The sequence below is a fragment of the Idiotropiscis lumnitzeri genome, chromosome 2, assembly GCF_059441095.1.
Source record: "Idiotropiscis lumnitzeri isolate Australia: NSW breed Sydney's pygmy pipehorse chromosome 2, RoL_Ilum_1.0, whole genome shotgun sequence".
Classification (NCBI taxonomy): domain Eukaryota; kingdom Metazoa; phylum Chordata; class Actinopteri; order Syngnathiformes; family Syngnathidae; genus Idiotropiscis; species Idiotropiscis lumnitzeri.
This window is the reverse complement of record NC_142392.1, coordinates 16,153,170-16,168,290: the sequence shown is the minus strand read 5'-3', so window position 1 is coordinate 16,168,290 and position 15,121 is coordinate 16,153,170. Positions and strand designations below refer to the sequence as shown.

Here is a 15,121-nt window from a genome sequence, read left to right as displayed (position 1 = left end):
TTTAAAAGGGCACAGAAAAACACACAGTGGTGAAAAACCTTTTTCTTGCTCAGTTTGTGGAAAATGCTTCTCCCAAAAGGGACATTTAACAGAACACACAAGAACACACACTGGAGAAAAACCTTTTTCCTGCTCGGTTTGTGGCAAAAGCTTCTCTCGAAAGTCTCATTTAGTAAGGCACACAAGAATGCACAGTGTCAAGTCAAGTCAAGTCAATTTTATTTGTATAGCCCTTAATCACAGACAGTCTCAAAGGGCTTTACATAGCCACAATCGACATCCCCGATCTTAACCCCCAGGAGGGCAAGGGAAAAACTCACAAAACCTCATTAGAGGAAAAGTGAGAAACCTTGAGAAGGGACCACAGATGGGGGAATCCCCCTTCCAGGATGACCAGGCTGCAATGGATGCCAACTGGGCAACATTTGACACATACAATTATGCTATGCGATAATAGATGAGATAATATAAGAGTCAATTGAATGAAGTGCTGCAGGAAGATGACTTCAGTGGACTGGGTCCTCATCCAGGGCCGTAATATCCATGGCAGCATATCCGAAGATGAGCCTTCGATCTTGTACCGGTCAGTTGGTGTAAATTCAGTACAGCCACTTCCAAGTGAATCGCCATCACTTCGGCAGAGCAGGTCCCTTCCCGGTTCGTCAGTGCCGTAATCTTCAAAGCATGTCCCCATCACCTAATTCCCAAGCAGGGGAAGGAGGGGGCAGAAAAGAGAAGAAGCGGCAGTAAACAGGCCAACAAATAATTAAATTAGATGCTAAAGTATATAAATAAATTGATCAAATGTCGCGCTGCAGGAAGACGACATCACTGGAACAGGTGCATGCCCAGTTGGTCAATGCCTTAAACTTCCTAGTGGGTCACCGTCACCTAATCCCCCAGCCGGGGGAAAAGGGGGCAGAAAAGAAAACAAAAAAAAAAACAAAAAAAAGCGGCAGTAAACAGGCCAACAAATATTTCAGCTAAATGCACAAGAGTATAAATGCGTCTTTAATAGTGTTTTGAACATTTCTACTGAGGTGGCGCCTCTAATATCTGAGGGAAGTGCATTCCAAAGCATTGGTGCCCGAATAGAGAACGCTCTAGAACCTGCGGACTTCTTTTTGGCTCGCGGGATCACTAAAAGACAAGCATTTTGTGAGCGAAGGTTTAGCAGAACTTTAAAATCACCTCTCAAGTGGACCGGAAGCCAATGCAAATTGGCTAATATCGGGGTAATATGATCAAACTTTCTCGTCTTAGTTAAGAGTCTAGCTGCTGCATTTTGAACTAACTGCAGACTTTTAATACTCGACATGGGGAGACCCGAGAGCAAAGCGTTACAATAGTCGAGGCGAGACGTAACAAACGCATGGATTAAGATTTCCGCGTCACACGTTGATAGAATTGGGCGAATTTTAGCAATGTTACGCAGATGAAAAAACGCAGTTCGAGTAATATTTTTAATGTGCATTTGAAAAGACATAGTTGCGTCAAATATAACACCGAGATTTTTTGTTGAATCCTTTTGGATAATATTACATTTATCGATATTCAGAGTGTTGTCTTTGAAAAGGTACCGATGACGCGCTGGTCCAATGATGAGCATCTCGGTTTTATCTGAGTTAAGACGCAAAAAGTTAAAAGACATCCATTGTTTAATTTCGGCAAGGCACGCCTCTAATTTATAGCAGTCGCGGGGATTCGTTATATCCAACGGCATGTATAATTGCGTATCATCAGCATAACAGTGAAAACTAATGTTATATTTCCGTATAATATCACCAAGCGGTAGCATATAGATGCTAAACAATAGAGGTCCAAGTACCGATCCCTGCGGAACTCCACATATGATCTTACAAAGATCCGAAGTCGTATTGCCATGAATTACACGGTGCGTCCTCTCCGACAGATACGAATTAAACCAAGAAAGCGCTGAACCTGAAATGCCAACACACGTTTCAAGGCGTTTTAATAATATGTTATGATCAACGGTATCAAAAGCGGCACTAAGATCGAGTAAGAGTAATATTGATGAGGTGTCGGCGTCCATAGCTATGAGAAAATCATTAGTAACTTTAGCAAGGGCCGTCTCAGTAGAGTGGTCGGCTCTAAAACCCGATTGGAAAGGTTCAAATTGATTATTAACAGTCATATATTCATTAAGTTGTTGCGCTACGACTTTTTCAAGAATTTTTGCAATAAACGGAAGATTTGAAACCGGCCTATAGTTGATGAGACTCTCTGGGTCAAGGTTTGGTTGCTTAAGTAACGGTCGGATAACGGCGGTCCTAAAAGCTGCTGGTACTACACCCGTGGTAAGCGATAGATTAATTATATTTAAAACAGACGGTCCTAGGGTCGTAAACAGTTCTTTAATTAGTTTGCCAGGAAGCGGATCGAGCACACAAGTTGTCGGTTTTGCCGCACTAACCAATTTTGTTAGGCTCTCAAGAGATATTTTTTTAAATTGACATAAGGTTATCGGACAGTTATCAGCCCTAATGTCCCTATTAACACCATTTATCGCGGAATTCGACGGAATTTTAAGAACAGTGTCTTTAATCTCATCACGAATACATTCTATCTTCTGAGTAAAAAATTGCATAAAATCGTGAGCTGAATAGGAAGAGCTATCCGAGGTTGGTCGCTGTTGCGTTAGCATTGCTACGGTATCAAATAAATATTTAGGATTGTTTTTATGTAAGACAATTAATCTAGAATAATAATTAGTTTTGGCTAAATTAAGCGCTTCTTTGTATATTAGTAAACTATCGCACCATGCCTGACGGAAGACCTCAAGTTTGGTCGCACGCCATTTGCGCTCAAGCTTCCTACAAGATCGTTTCAGTACGCGCGTTTCCTCTGTAAACCACGGAGTAAGCCTCTTTGGACGAGTTTTAGTTTTTAAAGGCGCGACGGAGTCAAGCGCATTTAACAAAGCGACATTAAAGTTGTTTGTGAGATCATCAATCGTACCAATATAATTAGGAAACGAAGCAGTTGCTAAAGGGAGTAGCTCAGAGAACGCAACGATGGTTGAGGAGCTAATGTTACGGCTGCTATAATTTTGATTATGGTCAGAACGATGACAGTGAGCCAAGACTTCAAATTTGATAAAGTAATGGTCAGATATAGCACTGGTATATGGTAATACAATTATTTTTGAAGATGCTAAGCCTCGGGTTAATACCAAATCTAGCGTATTGCCATTTATATGCGTTGCTTCATTTATTATTTGCGTGAAACCAAACATATCAATGATTGTCCGAAACGCTACGGTAAGTGGTTCCGACGGGAGATTCATATGAATGTTGAATTCGCCCATGATAAGTATATTATCCGCATGAGTTACTAAATCAGCTACGAATTCAGAAAATTCATCTAAAAAGCCGGAGTAAGAGCCAGGTGGACGATAAAGAACGGCAAGATAAAACGGCAGCTCGGCTGAGGATCGCATAATGAGAACTTCAAATGTTTTAAAGGAATTGCTAAAACGAGGACTAAGTTTTAGGTTAGATTCGGAAATGAGGGCTACACCCCCGCCTTTCTTTTGAGGGCGCGCAACATGCGAGCTCACGAAGTTTGGAGGCGAAGCCTCATTTAGCGGTAAAAACTGATTTGGTTTTAACCAGGTCTCGCAAAGACCAATCATGTTAAGATTATGGTCTCTAATAAGGTCATTAACTAACAAGGCTTTCGATGAAAGCGATCTAATATTTAAAAAACCGAGTTTCAGTAAAATAGGTCTATCTAAGTTATTCCGCGCAACAGGACTCCTGGTCATAATATTAAGGAGATTGCTTTGCCTAGGTCCCGGATTGTACCTCGAGCGACTATAAACGCGGCGAGAAATTCTGACGGTCGGAATCCGATAGTTATTTACCAGCTTTCGAGTGCTATTATTTTGAGAGAACGGCTCGTCGTCAATAAAACCGACCGAGGAGGAATGCTTAAACCCATCATGTATTGCCACCTCAGTAGAAATTATATCAGTATGTGATGCAACAGCGTATGGTGTGTAGCGCTCAGATCTAGAAGAAAAGCTATGTGTGTTGTCTACGTCTAGCATAGCGCTAGTTTGCTCTAGCCTTACAGACTCCATACCCTTCCTTACAGGCTCACTATTCGCCTGCAGCCCGACCTGCTCTAATATGAATAGTCATGGAAGGCTCAAACAATAATCCATGTTTCTAGAAAGAGTGATGGCGCCTTCCCAGTTAGGGTGAAGGCCGTCCATCCTCAGCAGGTCGGGTCGGCCCCAGAAAGAAGGCCAGTTATCTATAAACTGCAGTCCCTGCTCACTACAAAAACTAGCCAGCCACTTATTTAGCGAGAATAATCTACTAAACCTCTCATCATTGCCTCTCGCAGGCAAGGGGCCAGAGACAATTACTCGATGACGACTCATCTTTCTGGCGAGATCACAAGTCCTTGCTATGTTTTTCTTTGTGATCTCTGATTGCTTCATCCTAGTGTCATTGGAGCCAACGTGTATCACTATATCTGAATAGCTAGCGTTGTTTGCACTGCGCTGGTGTCTAGGTGTCTTGCGCGCTAGCTCCATAAGATTAGCTTCTATGTCGGGTGCTCTGGCCCCAGGAATACACATTACTGTGGCTGGATTTTCAAGCTTAATGTTGCGGGTAATGGAGTCACCTATCACTAAGGTGCGGGAGCCATGAGACCGAGGTGGAATGGAACTGCTATGTGTCTTAACAGGCTCACCGCGATTAGCAAGCCGTTTACGGCCAATGCTAACCAGACTAGCAGGTTGGCTACAACCCGTGCTAACAGTCGTGTCCGCCACGTTTACGCTTACCACATTACTCTGCTCTAGCTGGCGGACACGTCCATCTAGCAGGGAGAGTCTTTCCATGAGAATGGTGCAAGTGTTGCATATGGTGGTGCATGAAACCATAGTTGCGTTTACTCGCCCGGTGGATAAAAGCGGAGGAAAAGATGTCGCACCGAAAGTCAAAGTCAATGAGCTTTCATATTTGTTAGACGGTTGCGATAGCCAATCAGATCACGAGTTGGTTACAGTGAGCCTTTTCGCTGGCCTTACGCTGAGAGTGATGAACGCGTTTTGTGATTGGATACCCACTCGGGAGGGGGCAGCGCTATGCCGAATCAACACACCCAAAAGTCGTAACTGGCGACCGTTCGAAAATCTCAAATATATTCTTGCTTTTTTTTAAACCACAATGGCCAAAGGAGGGAAAAGTGTGAATTTAATTGCAGATAGACTTGCAAGGACATTTTCAAGTCGGACCTTTCAAGAGAAGCTATATCGTCCAACACTCACTCAGTGGTGCGTAAGTGTGTTTCTGTATATTATTTGTCCAGCCGTGGTGTCATAAATGATGGTATTTTGATGGGGATTCATTCACGTAGGACAAAGTAGGACTTCATTGAAGGCTCAGGTGTGAAATGCACTGAAGTAACTTAAAAAGTAAAAGTAAAAAGAAATTACGATTGTTTAAGAATGTGCAAGAAAGAAAAATGTTGACACATGTTGAAAATAATATTTTCCAGGAGGTATTTATTTCTTTGTTGTTTATTCATTCAATTCTATACTAATTTCAATATTTGAGTATTATTTTTCTTTCAATATGTCGTATATTTTGTCTTTGAAGTGTGGGTCCTTGCTGCCTTCAGGAGAGGCAGCCGAGCAAGGCTGGATTGGTGATGAAAAAGAACTGGTTCGAGAAAGATTTTATTCTCGTCACATGCTGATGTCAAAAGAAGTCTCCCCAAAAACGTGCGAGCCCCCTCTCAGACATTCCCTTCTTATGGGGAATGCCCAAATAGGACATGAATATCTAATTTTCCCTTGTTGCATATGCAATTCCCATCCCACTAGTCTTCAGGATTTCCCTCCAAAAGTCCCCCAGAGGGAGAGCAGATGCGTCTCCCCGTTGATACGACCAGTCTACTCGTGACCACCTTAAATTACTGTCACACCCTGGAAGGTCACTGACCTGGCGAGAGAATTGCCCCCACCATAAACAATGCTCAGGCCTATTTTCTCTCAGGGCAGTATCTGGTTACATCGGAACTTCAGAACCAAGACTGGTCACTTCTGTGAGCTCCAGTCCCTTCATAGTTTCATAAAGAGAATTACTTCCCATATCTAAATTAGGCCATTTAAAAATACATGACTTTTTTTTTATTTATTACAATTTATATTTAAGCTTGTTTATGTAATCATACAATATTTATTCAATTATTTTAATGTAAAATTATATCAATATTAATTTAAACCTTTTTATTTCAGTCTTGAATATTTCTTAACATATTTGTTCATTTGAATTTGGATGCAATTTAAATTATTCCATCCATCCAGCCATTTTCTGCCGCTCATCCAGGGTCAGCTTATTGAATTAATTTAATACAAAAGTATTTTTTATATTTCAATATTTATTTCGAGATTAGGACTCTTCTCAATGAGTTCAATATTTAGAAAATGTTTCTATATTTCTTATTAATTGAATTAAGTCTGTATGTGGTTGCCAATTTTATGATTTCCCTATTTCATTATATAACTAATCCAATGTATAAAAAGCATAATATAGCATGAACAAAAATATTTGATATATTTGACAAAATGATAGTTGTTACGGCCCTGGGCTAGGGCCCACCTACAAGGCCACTCCCTTCGTGTATGCCAGTAGCTCTTGTACCCTTTTGTTTGTAAAGTCAATGGACTTGTGCCTCATCACTGGCCTGATTTCCCACTCGTTCCCCGTTGGTGGACTTCGTTCCTGCTCGTGGACGTCCCAATCAACGAGCTCCATCTGTGCAGCTGGGACCAATAAAAGGACCTCGGTCCAGCTGCTCAGGGCGGCTGGAACTTTACAGTTCAGTTCGCCTCGCTTGCGCTCGTTGTGTCTCTTGGTTGGACTTTTGTGAATTCTTGAGACACTCGCTTTTGTTATTTGTACTCATTTGTTAATACTGGTTGATTAAGATCCTTTGTTTAGAACCTACCTCCTTGCTTTACTAAAAATAAATTGTAAACTCTTTCCACACCATTTAACAGCTTGGTTTATGTTACTTCCCTCCTTCCCTAGCAGAGCTGGTCGTAACAATAGTTTTTTTCCAAAGTGAGATTCTGCTTAGCAATAAACCCCAAACGCTTTATAGAGCTCAACCTAGAAAGAAAGAAATTTATTCAGAAAGCGTAATATTAAATGTATGTGAGGGCATATTTGAAGAGTTTGAGTTTTGTTCAATCGACCATACATATACGAGCCAGCTAAACACAGCGAGAAAACCAGCGCTGACTCCAGTCGCCATCAAGTTGCCAACTCCTGACAAAACCTTGAAGAGAAACTGAGACTATTTGCATTTCTTTCTGGTTCTTTTTATGGTTCAACTTCTACATCTGTTTTTCACCTTTTCACAGCGTAATGAAGGCCAGTTGAGCAAGTGGAACAAGTGATTTTATTGATGATTGTGGAAGGCACCGATTTCATAAGCACCGTTTCTTCTCACACCTTTTCCATTAAATACGATTAAAAAGACAACTGAAAAGCATAATGTTAAAAAATGTTGTTCCAAGCAAAGGCAATTAATTTGATTTATAATGCTTGATCTTAAAAACAAAAAAAACTCATCACTCAGATACGATGGTTCTTCTGGCACTGGTCACATTGGCTTAATGTCAATAAAAAAGCTTTGCAAAATTCAATATATCATATTTTATTCAAAATCAAAATTTTCATCTTACCACAAAGAGTCAGTTCCTTCAGTTTTTTGTTTTATTTTTTTTAAGCTTCAAGGATCGCTGCTATTCTCACCAGCACAATTGTGACTCTCAGCACCCTGTTTAGTGGAGAATTTTTTTGCACAAACGCTGCAACTGAATGGCTTGTCTCCAGTGTGTGTTCTTGTGTGGCTTCGTAAAAGCGACTTTCGAGAGAACCTCTTGCCACAAACTGAGCAGGAAAAAGGTTTTTCTCCAGTGTGTGTTCTTGTGTGACAAGTTAAATTTGACTTTACAGAGAAGCGTCTACCACAAACTGAGCAGGAAAAAGCTTTTTCTCCACTGTGTGTTCTTGTGTGTTGTGTTAAACCTCCCTTTTCAGAGAATCCTTTGCCACAAACTGAGCATGAAAAAGGCTTCTCTCCACTGTGTGTTCTTGCGTGCCTTGTTAAATCAAACTTTTGATAGAAGCTTTTGCCACAAACTGAGCAAGAAAAAGTTTTTTCTCCACTGTGCATTCTTGTGTGGATTGTTAAATCAAACTTTTGATAGAAGCTTTTGCCACAAACTGAGCAAGAAAAAGTTTTTTCTCCACTGTGCATTCTTGTGTGCCTTGCGAAATGAGACTTTAGAGAGAAGCTTTTGCCACAAACCGAGCAGGAAAAAGGTTTTTCTCCACTATGTGTTGTTGTGTGTTTTCTTAAATTAGACTTTCCAGAGAAGCTTTTGCCACAAACTGAGCAGGAAAAAGGTTTTTCTCCAGTGTGTGTTCTTGTGTGTTCTGTTAAATTTCCCTTTTGGGAGAAGCATTTTCCACAAACTGAGCAAGAAAAAGGTTTTTCACCACTGTGTGTTCTTGTGTGGCTTGTTAAATTTGATTTTAGAGAAAAGCTTTTACCACAAAACAAGCAGCAAAAAGGTTTATCTCCGCTGTGTGTTCTTGTGTGCGGTTTTAACGACAGCTTTGAAGTGAATGAGTCAGTGTGACATGCCCTTTCACCTTTGGCTTGCCCATCATCATCATCATCGTGTGATAATGTGTCCTCATTTTGTGCTTGTGATGGCCCCCAGTGGTCTTCATCAACTTCTGTTGTCACGTGACGACTTGAACTGCTGCTTGTAGGCTCCGCCCCTCTGTTGTCCTCACTCTCATCCTTGTTTTCATCTTCAGTCTTTCTAGGGACAACGTTCAGTGGTGACTTGTTGATCTCCTCCTCCTCCTCCTTTTTGATGTGAGTCAAGACTGGCTCCTCTTTCACAGAACGGAGATCGTATTCACTGACGTCTGCAGGACACAAAAAGACAAACACACATTTTGTTTGGTCAAGTCAAACCTCATGCGGCGACTGTCTTATATTGTTTCTACCGTGCTACCTTGACTTGTGCATTTTAAAAAGGAAGCACGTTGCGGCTGATGCCCGATTTCATTCCTGACATAGTCACAGATGTTTCTGGAATATGTATTCTAATTCAACTAAGATACACCATAATATTTTAAGAGTTCACTGAATCATTTTGGAACTGCAATGACGCTTAACAGCTATAGGGTGTCAGTAATGAGTAACAAAGTAACACAAGACCTCCCACTGATACATCATCATTGTCATTTGGATAAATTACCAGGAACTATGAGTTGTGGGGGTGATGCAAACCACCTGGGCCACAGGAACTTTATTACCAGAAACTAAATGTTCCTGGACTTGTTGGTGGAAAAGGGAGTTGTGACGTTCTCCCTTTTTAAGCCCATAGTATGCCAAAGATGCAGATGCATTCCTTGCAGCATGTGCTTGTTCACTGATGAGATCCGTGCAACCTTGGATGGATGCATTAAATGTATTTTAAATGTTTGGATGGGGTGAAACTACACACATGTGTACAAAACTGTGCAGGGCCACCCGAGGTTCTTTGACTCTCACCCGACCAAGTCAGTAAAAAGTTCATAAATAAATAAGACCAATACGTACTTGATTTTTAAAAAAAAAAAAACTTAATATTTTGTGTTTTATTCACTAAAATTGATCAACCGCCATTGACGTTTTCGCGGCAGTGTGCACATTTTTAGAGTCAGGCGGAATTCCTTCCGTAAGGAATTGATTGAACAAAATATAAAAACCAGAAAATGTTATTTTGTTATATTAAATTCTTTGGCATAAATTTTCTGCACTGATTACATTTGACATAAACAATTGCTCAGCAGACCTGCAAGTAAAAGGCAATACAGTGAACCCCCGCTACTTCGCGGTTCACCTTTCGCGGGTTCAGTGCTTCGCGGGTCTAAAAAATATTCGGGAGCATTGTAGTTTCGCCGAGCGGCACAAGGGGGCGCTGAAGCGGTTAGACGGCCGTGCGCCGAAGAGGAGAGTGGACGAAGAAGAGCAGGTTCCCCCGGACACGATTGGTGGCGACGGACACGATCGGGGGCGACATTTTGCTTCTTTCGGGACCGTGCGTGAGCTCCGAAGGAGACCGGCCGGCGTGTGTGGCTGTCAAGCCGAAGAGAAACAACTTCCGCCCGGGCACCGGCGGAGCGCGAGGCTGTCAGTTATGAATGAATAAATGAATAAATAAATATATGAAGAATGCCACCTTTCATTTCACTGTCATGATCCGTACCTGTCATGTGTTTTTGTTTTTTCAGCTGTGTGGGCGTTCCTCCAGCGATCGTCTCGCGCCATGCCGTCAGCTGCTGCGAGACGCGCTGATTACACTAACTATATTGTGATAATAAATATCTTTGTATCACCACCTTTTTTCCCGGGTCTGCGTTTGGAGAGTCCTGTTCAATCCTCCAGTTCTGCTGGAGGATCATAACATTCACAGGGCACACCGGACGGCGTACCAGTCGAAGTAATTAAATAAATACAAAAAGAAGTAATTGAATAAATACAAAAATAATGGCTGGGGAATAAAAAAATAATAAGTTTTAATAATAATTTGTTTTTTTGTTATAACATAAATTTCACTCTCTCTCTCTCTACCAGTATATATATATATATATATATATATATATATATTTTTTTTTTTATTTTTTTTTTAAGCATTTTTGAAGGTATGCCGCTACTTTGCACCTATATATATATATATATATATATAGGTGCGAAGTATATATATACACGGTGTTTTTTTTTTTTTTTTTTTTTTGAAGGTGCGACGCTACTTTGCGGATTTTCAGTTTTCGCGGGGGGTCTCGGTCCCCATTAACCGCGATAACCGGGGGTTCACTGTATTTAAAAATAAAACGGCAATAACCTTGGACGCATTTCCCCAAACAACTTAATGTTGTGATGCATATTTTTAACGATAGAAAGTCGGTCTTTACAAAGCAAATGAGAGTAAAACGTGTACAAACCTGCTTTGAGTGGCACAACACGAGGCTGCTTGCTAACTTCGTCCAGCAGTTGAAGACGTTGCTCGTTCTCTTCTTTTATTCCACAAAATTCCTCTTTGTACTTGGGTGTCGTTCTTTCACACATTTTCAAATGATAATTCCCAAAAATCCGCACTTGATCTCTGCTTGGCGATGAGTCATGTGCCTCTTTTCGTTAGCGGCTAGCTAGCTAACAAGCTAAGCTAACTACGCCGAAAAGCATCAACGCGCGAAGATGAGATTATCGGGACACAAAGACTTAATGAATTATGTCGTAGTCCTTTAGAGTAGCACTGGACATCCTTTGAGAAAATTACAGTCAGTTCCACACTAAATCAGAAGAATTTAGCGGTGGGTGTTTTTGTTCCGGTGTGGACGGCTCGGTGGACGTGGTCGAGGTCCTTCGGAAGCTGCGCGCTTGCTAATGACGTCATGCTTTAAGCACGTATTTTTCAAATATATTTCTTTGCCTCTGTGTTTGTTTTTACACCTGGCTGTTCTATTTTAATATATATTCTATGTAATATTTTAATTCGGTTGATAAAAAAATGTAACTAAATAATTAAAATAACGCCACAAAAGCGAGTCAGCTCCGACGTCACTTCCCCCTATGGCCGGAGAAGCCGTTGCTGGAACAGCAGTGGGAAGGTTACGTTTCTCCTACCGAACTTGCAACAAGGCTGTGGTTCACTCGGGCTGCAAGATTGTATGGATATAATGTCTGCATATACTCGCAGTTGCTCTCAATTATTTCACGCCCGCCCCTACCAAGAAGAAAAAGATTCGCGCCACCACCATTTTTTTTCTGTCTTTGTATATTGAGATTTGATTGTCAATAAAATATCCCTTAACTAACCTACATTGATAAGAAATATAGTTTCGAGAACTATTATCGTGAGGATCTCGAAGTTCAGTACTCTGTTGTGCAAATAATGATGAGATGATAAATACTTGTCATGTCATGTCATTGTCCTCACGGCTTATCCTGTGCAGGGTCGCGGGAGAGTGCTGGGGCCTTTCCCAGCTGACTTCGGGCGAAAGGCGCACTACACCCTGAACTGGTCGCCAGCCAGTCACAGGGCAGACATAGACACCGTCACTGAGTGGGAACTGAACCCACGTTGCCTGCACACAACTCAGGCGAGTGTACCACTACACCATCAGTGACATGATAAATATTTACTAATACGTTTTTTGCCAAAAACTTTATTAACATTAACAAACAGTTATTCATACGTACATAATATAGAAAAGACAAAAAGAAGAGCTAGGGGGATTTTAAACAAAAATTCTATTTGAATAAGTAAATCAACCTTTAAAAGCCAAACTTACTCCAATGCGTGTTTGTTTTTTTGTACTCAAGGAGAAAAGGGTCAAATAAAGACTCAACAACTGATTAGAGTTCCGATATTTAGTTTCTTCCATTTCTGGAGTTCAGGAAATAGTACAAAGACAGATATCTGGGCGGCTTTTTCTGAATCTCACGAGAAACTACACTCGGGCGAGCACAGTCAAAAAATGCGCCCCATCTTTCAGCCCAGCTTCAGTTTTAATAGGAGTTTTTTATGTCAAGGGTAATGGAGGTTGAATCGGTCGTCCTCGCTTCCTCCCACGGCACGGGTCCACGTCCAAGGGAAGGTCCTCCCCAGGTTAGTCTGGATAGTTGATTCCCGTCTGGTCTCCAAAACTGGCATGCCAAGGCTGGCCTTCTCCGGCGGGCAGTCTCTCCGTCGCTCTCCTCGCTGGCATTCCCCTGTAATCTTGTCGGTGTGCATGTGTGTGCAGGTATACGTGGGGGTGCGTGTGAATGTGTAAGTGTGTATGTGCGTGTGCTCCGATCTCCAATTGTTATGTCTTTCGGAATGTGTTTTTTGCGATAGCGTCTATGTGACACCTCCAGTGGCCAATTTGGTATGTTTGCATCCCTACAGCCAATGTGGAGAATGTACTTTGTCGTATTTGTCCATGAAGTGCTGTGAATGTGAGGGCAGCTCATGGAAATGCTATGTGCGCAAATTTGTTCTCAAATCTGAGAATTTCAATAAAGTTCACACATTTAAACTGAGTACTATAAATTTAGCATATAAGAATTGTGGTGTGATCTGTGTGTATGTACCGGGTGGTGATGGTTTAACCCAGACACCCCCTTTATGTTGTGGTATGGTCCATTGGCCTGAGCTGGGACAATGGGCGGGCGCTACGCAGTTCAGTGTGGGGTTGAGCGTATGTCAATAAATCCGACAGTATCGGACCTCGCTGTAGTGGCATCCTTATTTGCAGGATTAAAAACACAACAAGAATAATATAATAAAACAGTAAACATCATGACTACAATCCCAGTCAATCCTATCTATGCACAGTACTTCTACTTTCATCTGATAAATGCGTTTTGTTTCATCAATGTTTAACATATTCAGTAAATATGAACCTGCTAAATTAAATAATTGACCTTCTGTCCTGTAAGTGTTTAAAATAATGCCAGCAATCATAATACAATCCTTCATTTACCATTGCAGTTGTCACGATCGTGCCTTTGTGTTGCAGCCGAGTGGGCGTGGTCGACGGCGCGTTGCTCGGCGACGCGGCCGCGAGCGGACGCGTTCACGAGACTCCCCAGCTGCAACCCATCATCACTTAATTGTGGACTATTTAAGCCTCCGACACGCACACTTGCGTGTCGGATTATTGCCCTACTTGCTCTCGCCTTGTGCCTTGCTATAGTCTTTGCCAAACTTTGCTCCGTGTATTGATCGTGTTTGTTGTTTCTTTGTTTATTTCTACAGCTACGTTTCGGCTCGCTTTGTGTTTCTCGATGATTGGATTCAACCTTACCCTTTGGAGGAAGGACATTCTCGTTTTCGGTTTTCTTGCGTTGCAACCTCCTTTTGTTACTCGTTTTGCTTTTCCTGGGGGAAGATTGTTCCCCCAGCGTTTTTCGTTCACGTCTCCCGACGTCTGTAAGTATAGACCCACTATTATCTCTGATAGTAACTCTCCTTGCCTATCGCCTGCCAATTGTTTTTTGCCGGCCACAATAAATATTGTTTCCACCATATTTTCCCTTGTCTGCAATTTAAGAGTCCACCCACACCGCTTCCCAGCCCCGGCTGGGAAGCGATCCTCACAGCAGTCGTCTTATCATTGCAGCATTTTTTATCATTGCAGCATTTTATTAATTTCCCCTCTGGAACATGGACAGACATTCGGAGTGTTTCCTTACACTTGTATATGTTGTGGGATGTAACTGTGTATATATACATGGGGATTGTGTATATACGTATAAACTGTGTATAGTCGCATAGGTTTGCTTTTTCTGAATGTCTGCTGCTAATGTCATACATTAACGGCTACATTGCACCACCGCCTCTGTGTGATCCATATCTTTACCGTCGTAACACTGCAAATTTCCCCATTGTGGGACTATTAAAGGACATCGTTATCTTTAAAAACCTTGTGTTGGTGCTTGCAAAATAATTTTCCATAAGATTAAGATTGAACAAAATGGTGAAACAAAAATTTAAAAATTAAATACTGTAACGATAAAACATTGAATCCTAAATTATTCCTAAAAGAGTTCAATGAATCTTGAAATTAATAGTGAATTATTGTAGTTTAATGAATACTGAAACGAATAATGAAATGTTAAAGTACTTTAAATAAATACCGAAATCATTTTCGAACACAATAACAGTTAGGTCATAAAAGAGTGACATATTTTAATTTAAAATTCGCAACCACATCACAACCTGGTGAAAAACCCTGAAAAAAGGCAAAGGTGCAAATATGTTGACAAAGTATCACTTTATCATGTCAACTGTTAATAATAGGGAAATACATTCGGAATACTATCCAACCAACAACATGGTGTCAGATGTGAAAACAAAACCAGCAAAAAAATTAAAATTCAATACATCTGTCAAATTCACATTTGAGAACTAAAATGTTTGTTCATATGCAGACGGTTCAAATCTTACGTTTTCCCAATGTTTAGAAGAAGATAACAATGATTTGCATCGCAAATGGTGACATCTGTCGGTGAGTTG

At 41.1% G+C, this 15,121-nt stretch overlaps 1 protein-coding gene across 1 annotated transcript; it reads right to left on the bottom strand.

Moving 5' to 3' along the window:
- Positions 1-356: 356 nt before the first annotated feature.
- LOC148341812 (uncharacterized) lies at positions 357-11,426 on the bottom strand. The gene is made up of 3 exons (XM_088288626.1): positions 11,061-11,426; positions 8,712-8,996; positions 357-697 (listed from the first exon to the last, which is right to left on the bottom strand). The coding sequence occupies exons 1-3, from the start codon at positions 11,182-11,184 to the stop codon at positions 678-680; spliced, it is 429 nt and encodes a 142-aa protein (XP_088144752.1). The 5' UTR covers positions 11,185-11,426; the 3' UTR covers positions 357-677.
- Between the last annotated feature and the right edge of the window lie 3,695 nt (positions 11,427-15,121).

Bases quoted from the DNA above. Each gene is read 5' to 3' on its own strand.
- LOC148341812 (XM_088288626.1), bottom strand. From the start codon at position 11,184: ATGTGTGAAAGAACGACACCCAAGTACAAAGAGGAATTTTGTGGAATA. The intron at 8,997-11,060 runs GTTTGTACACGT...TGTGTCCTGCAG, and splicing joins TGTTGTGCCACTCAAAGCAG to ACGTCAGTGAATACGATCTC. The intron at 698-8,711 runs GTGAAAGGGCAT...CTTGGGAATTAG, and splicing joins TGATGATGGGCAAGCCAAAG to GTGATGGGGACATGCTTTGA.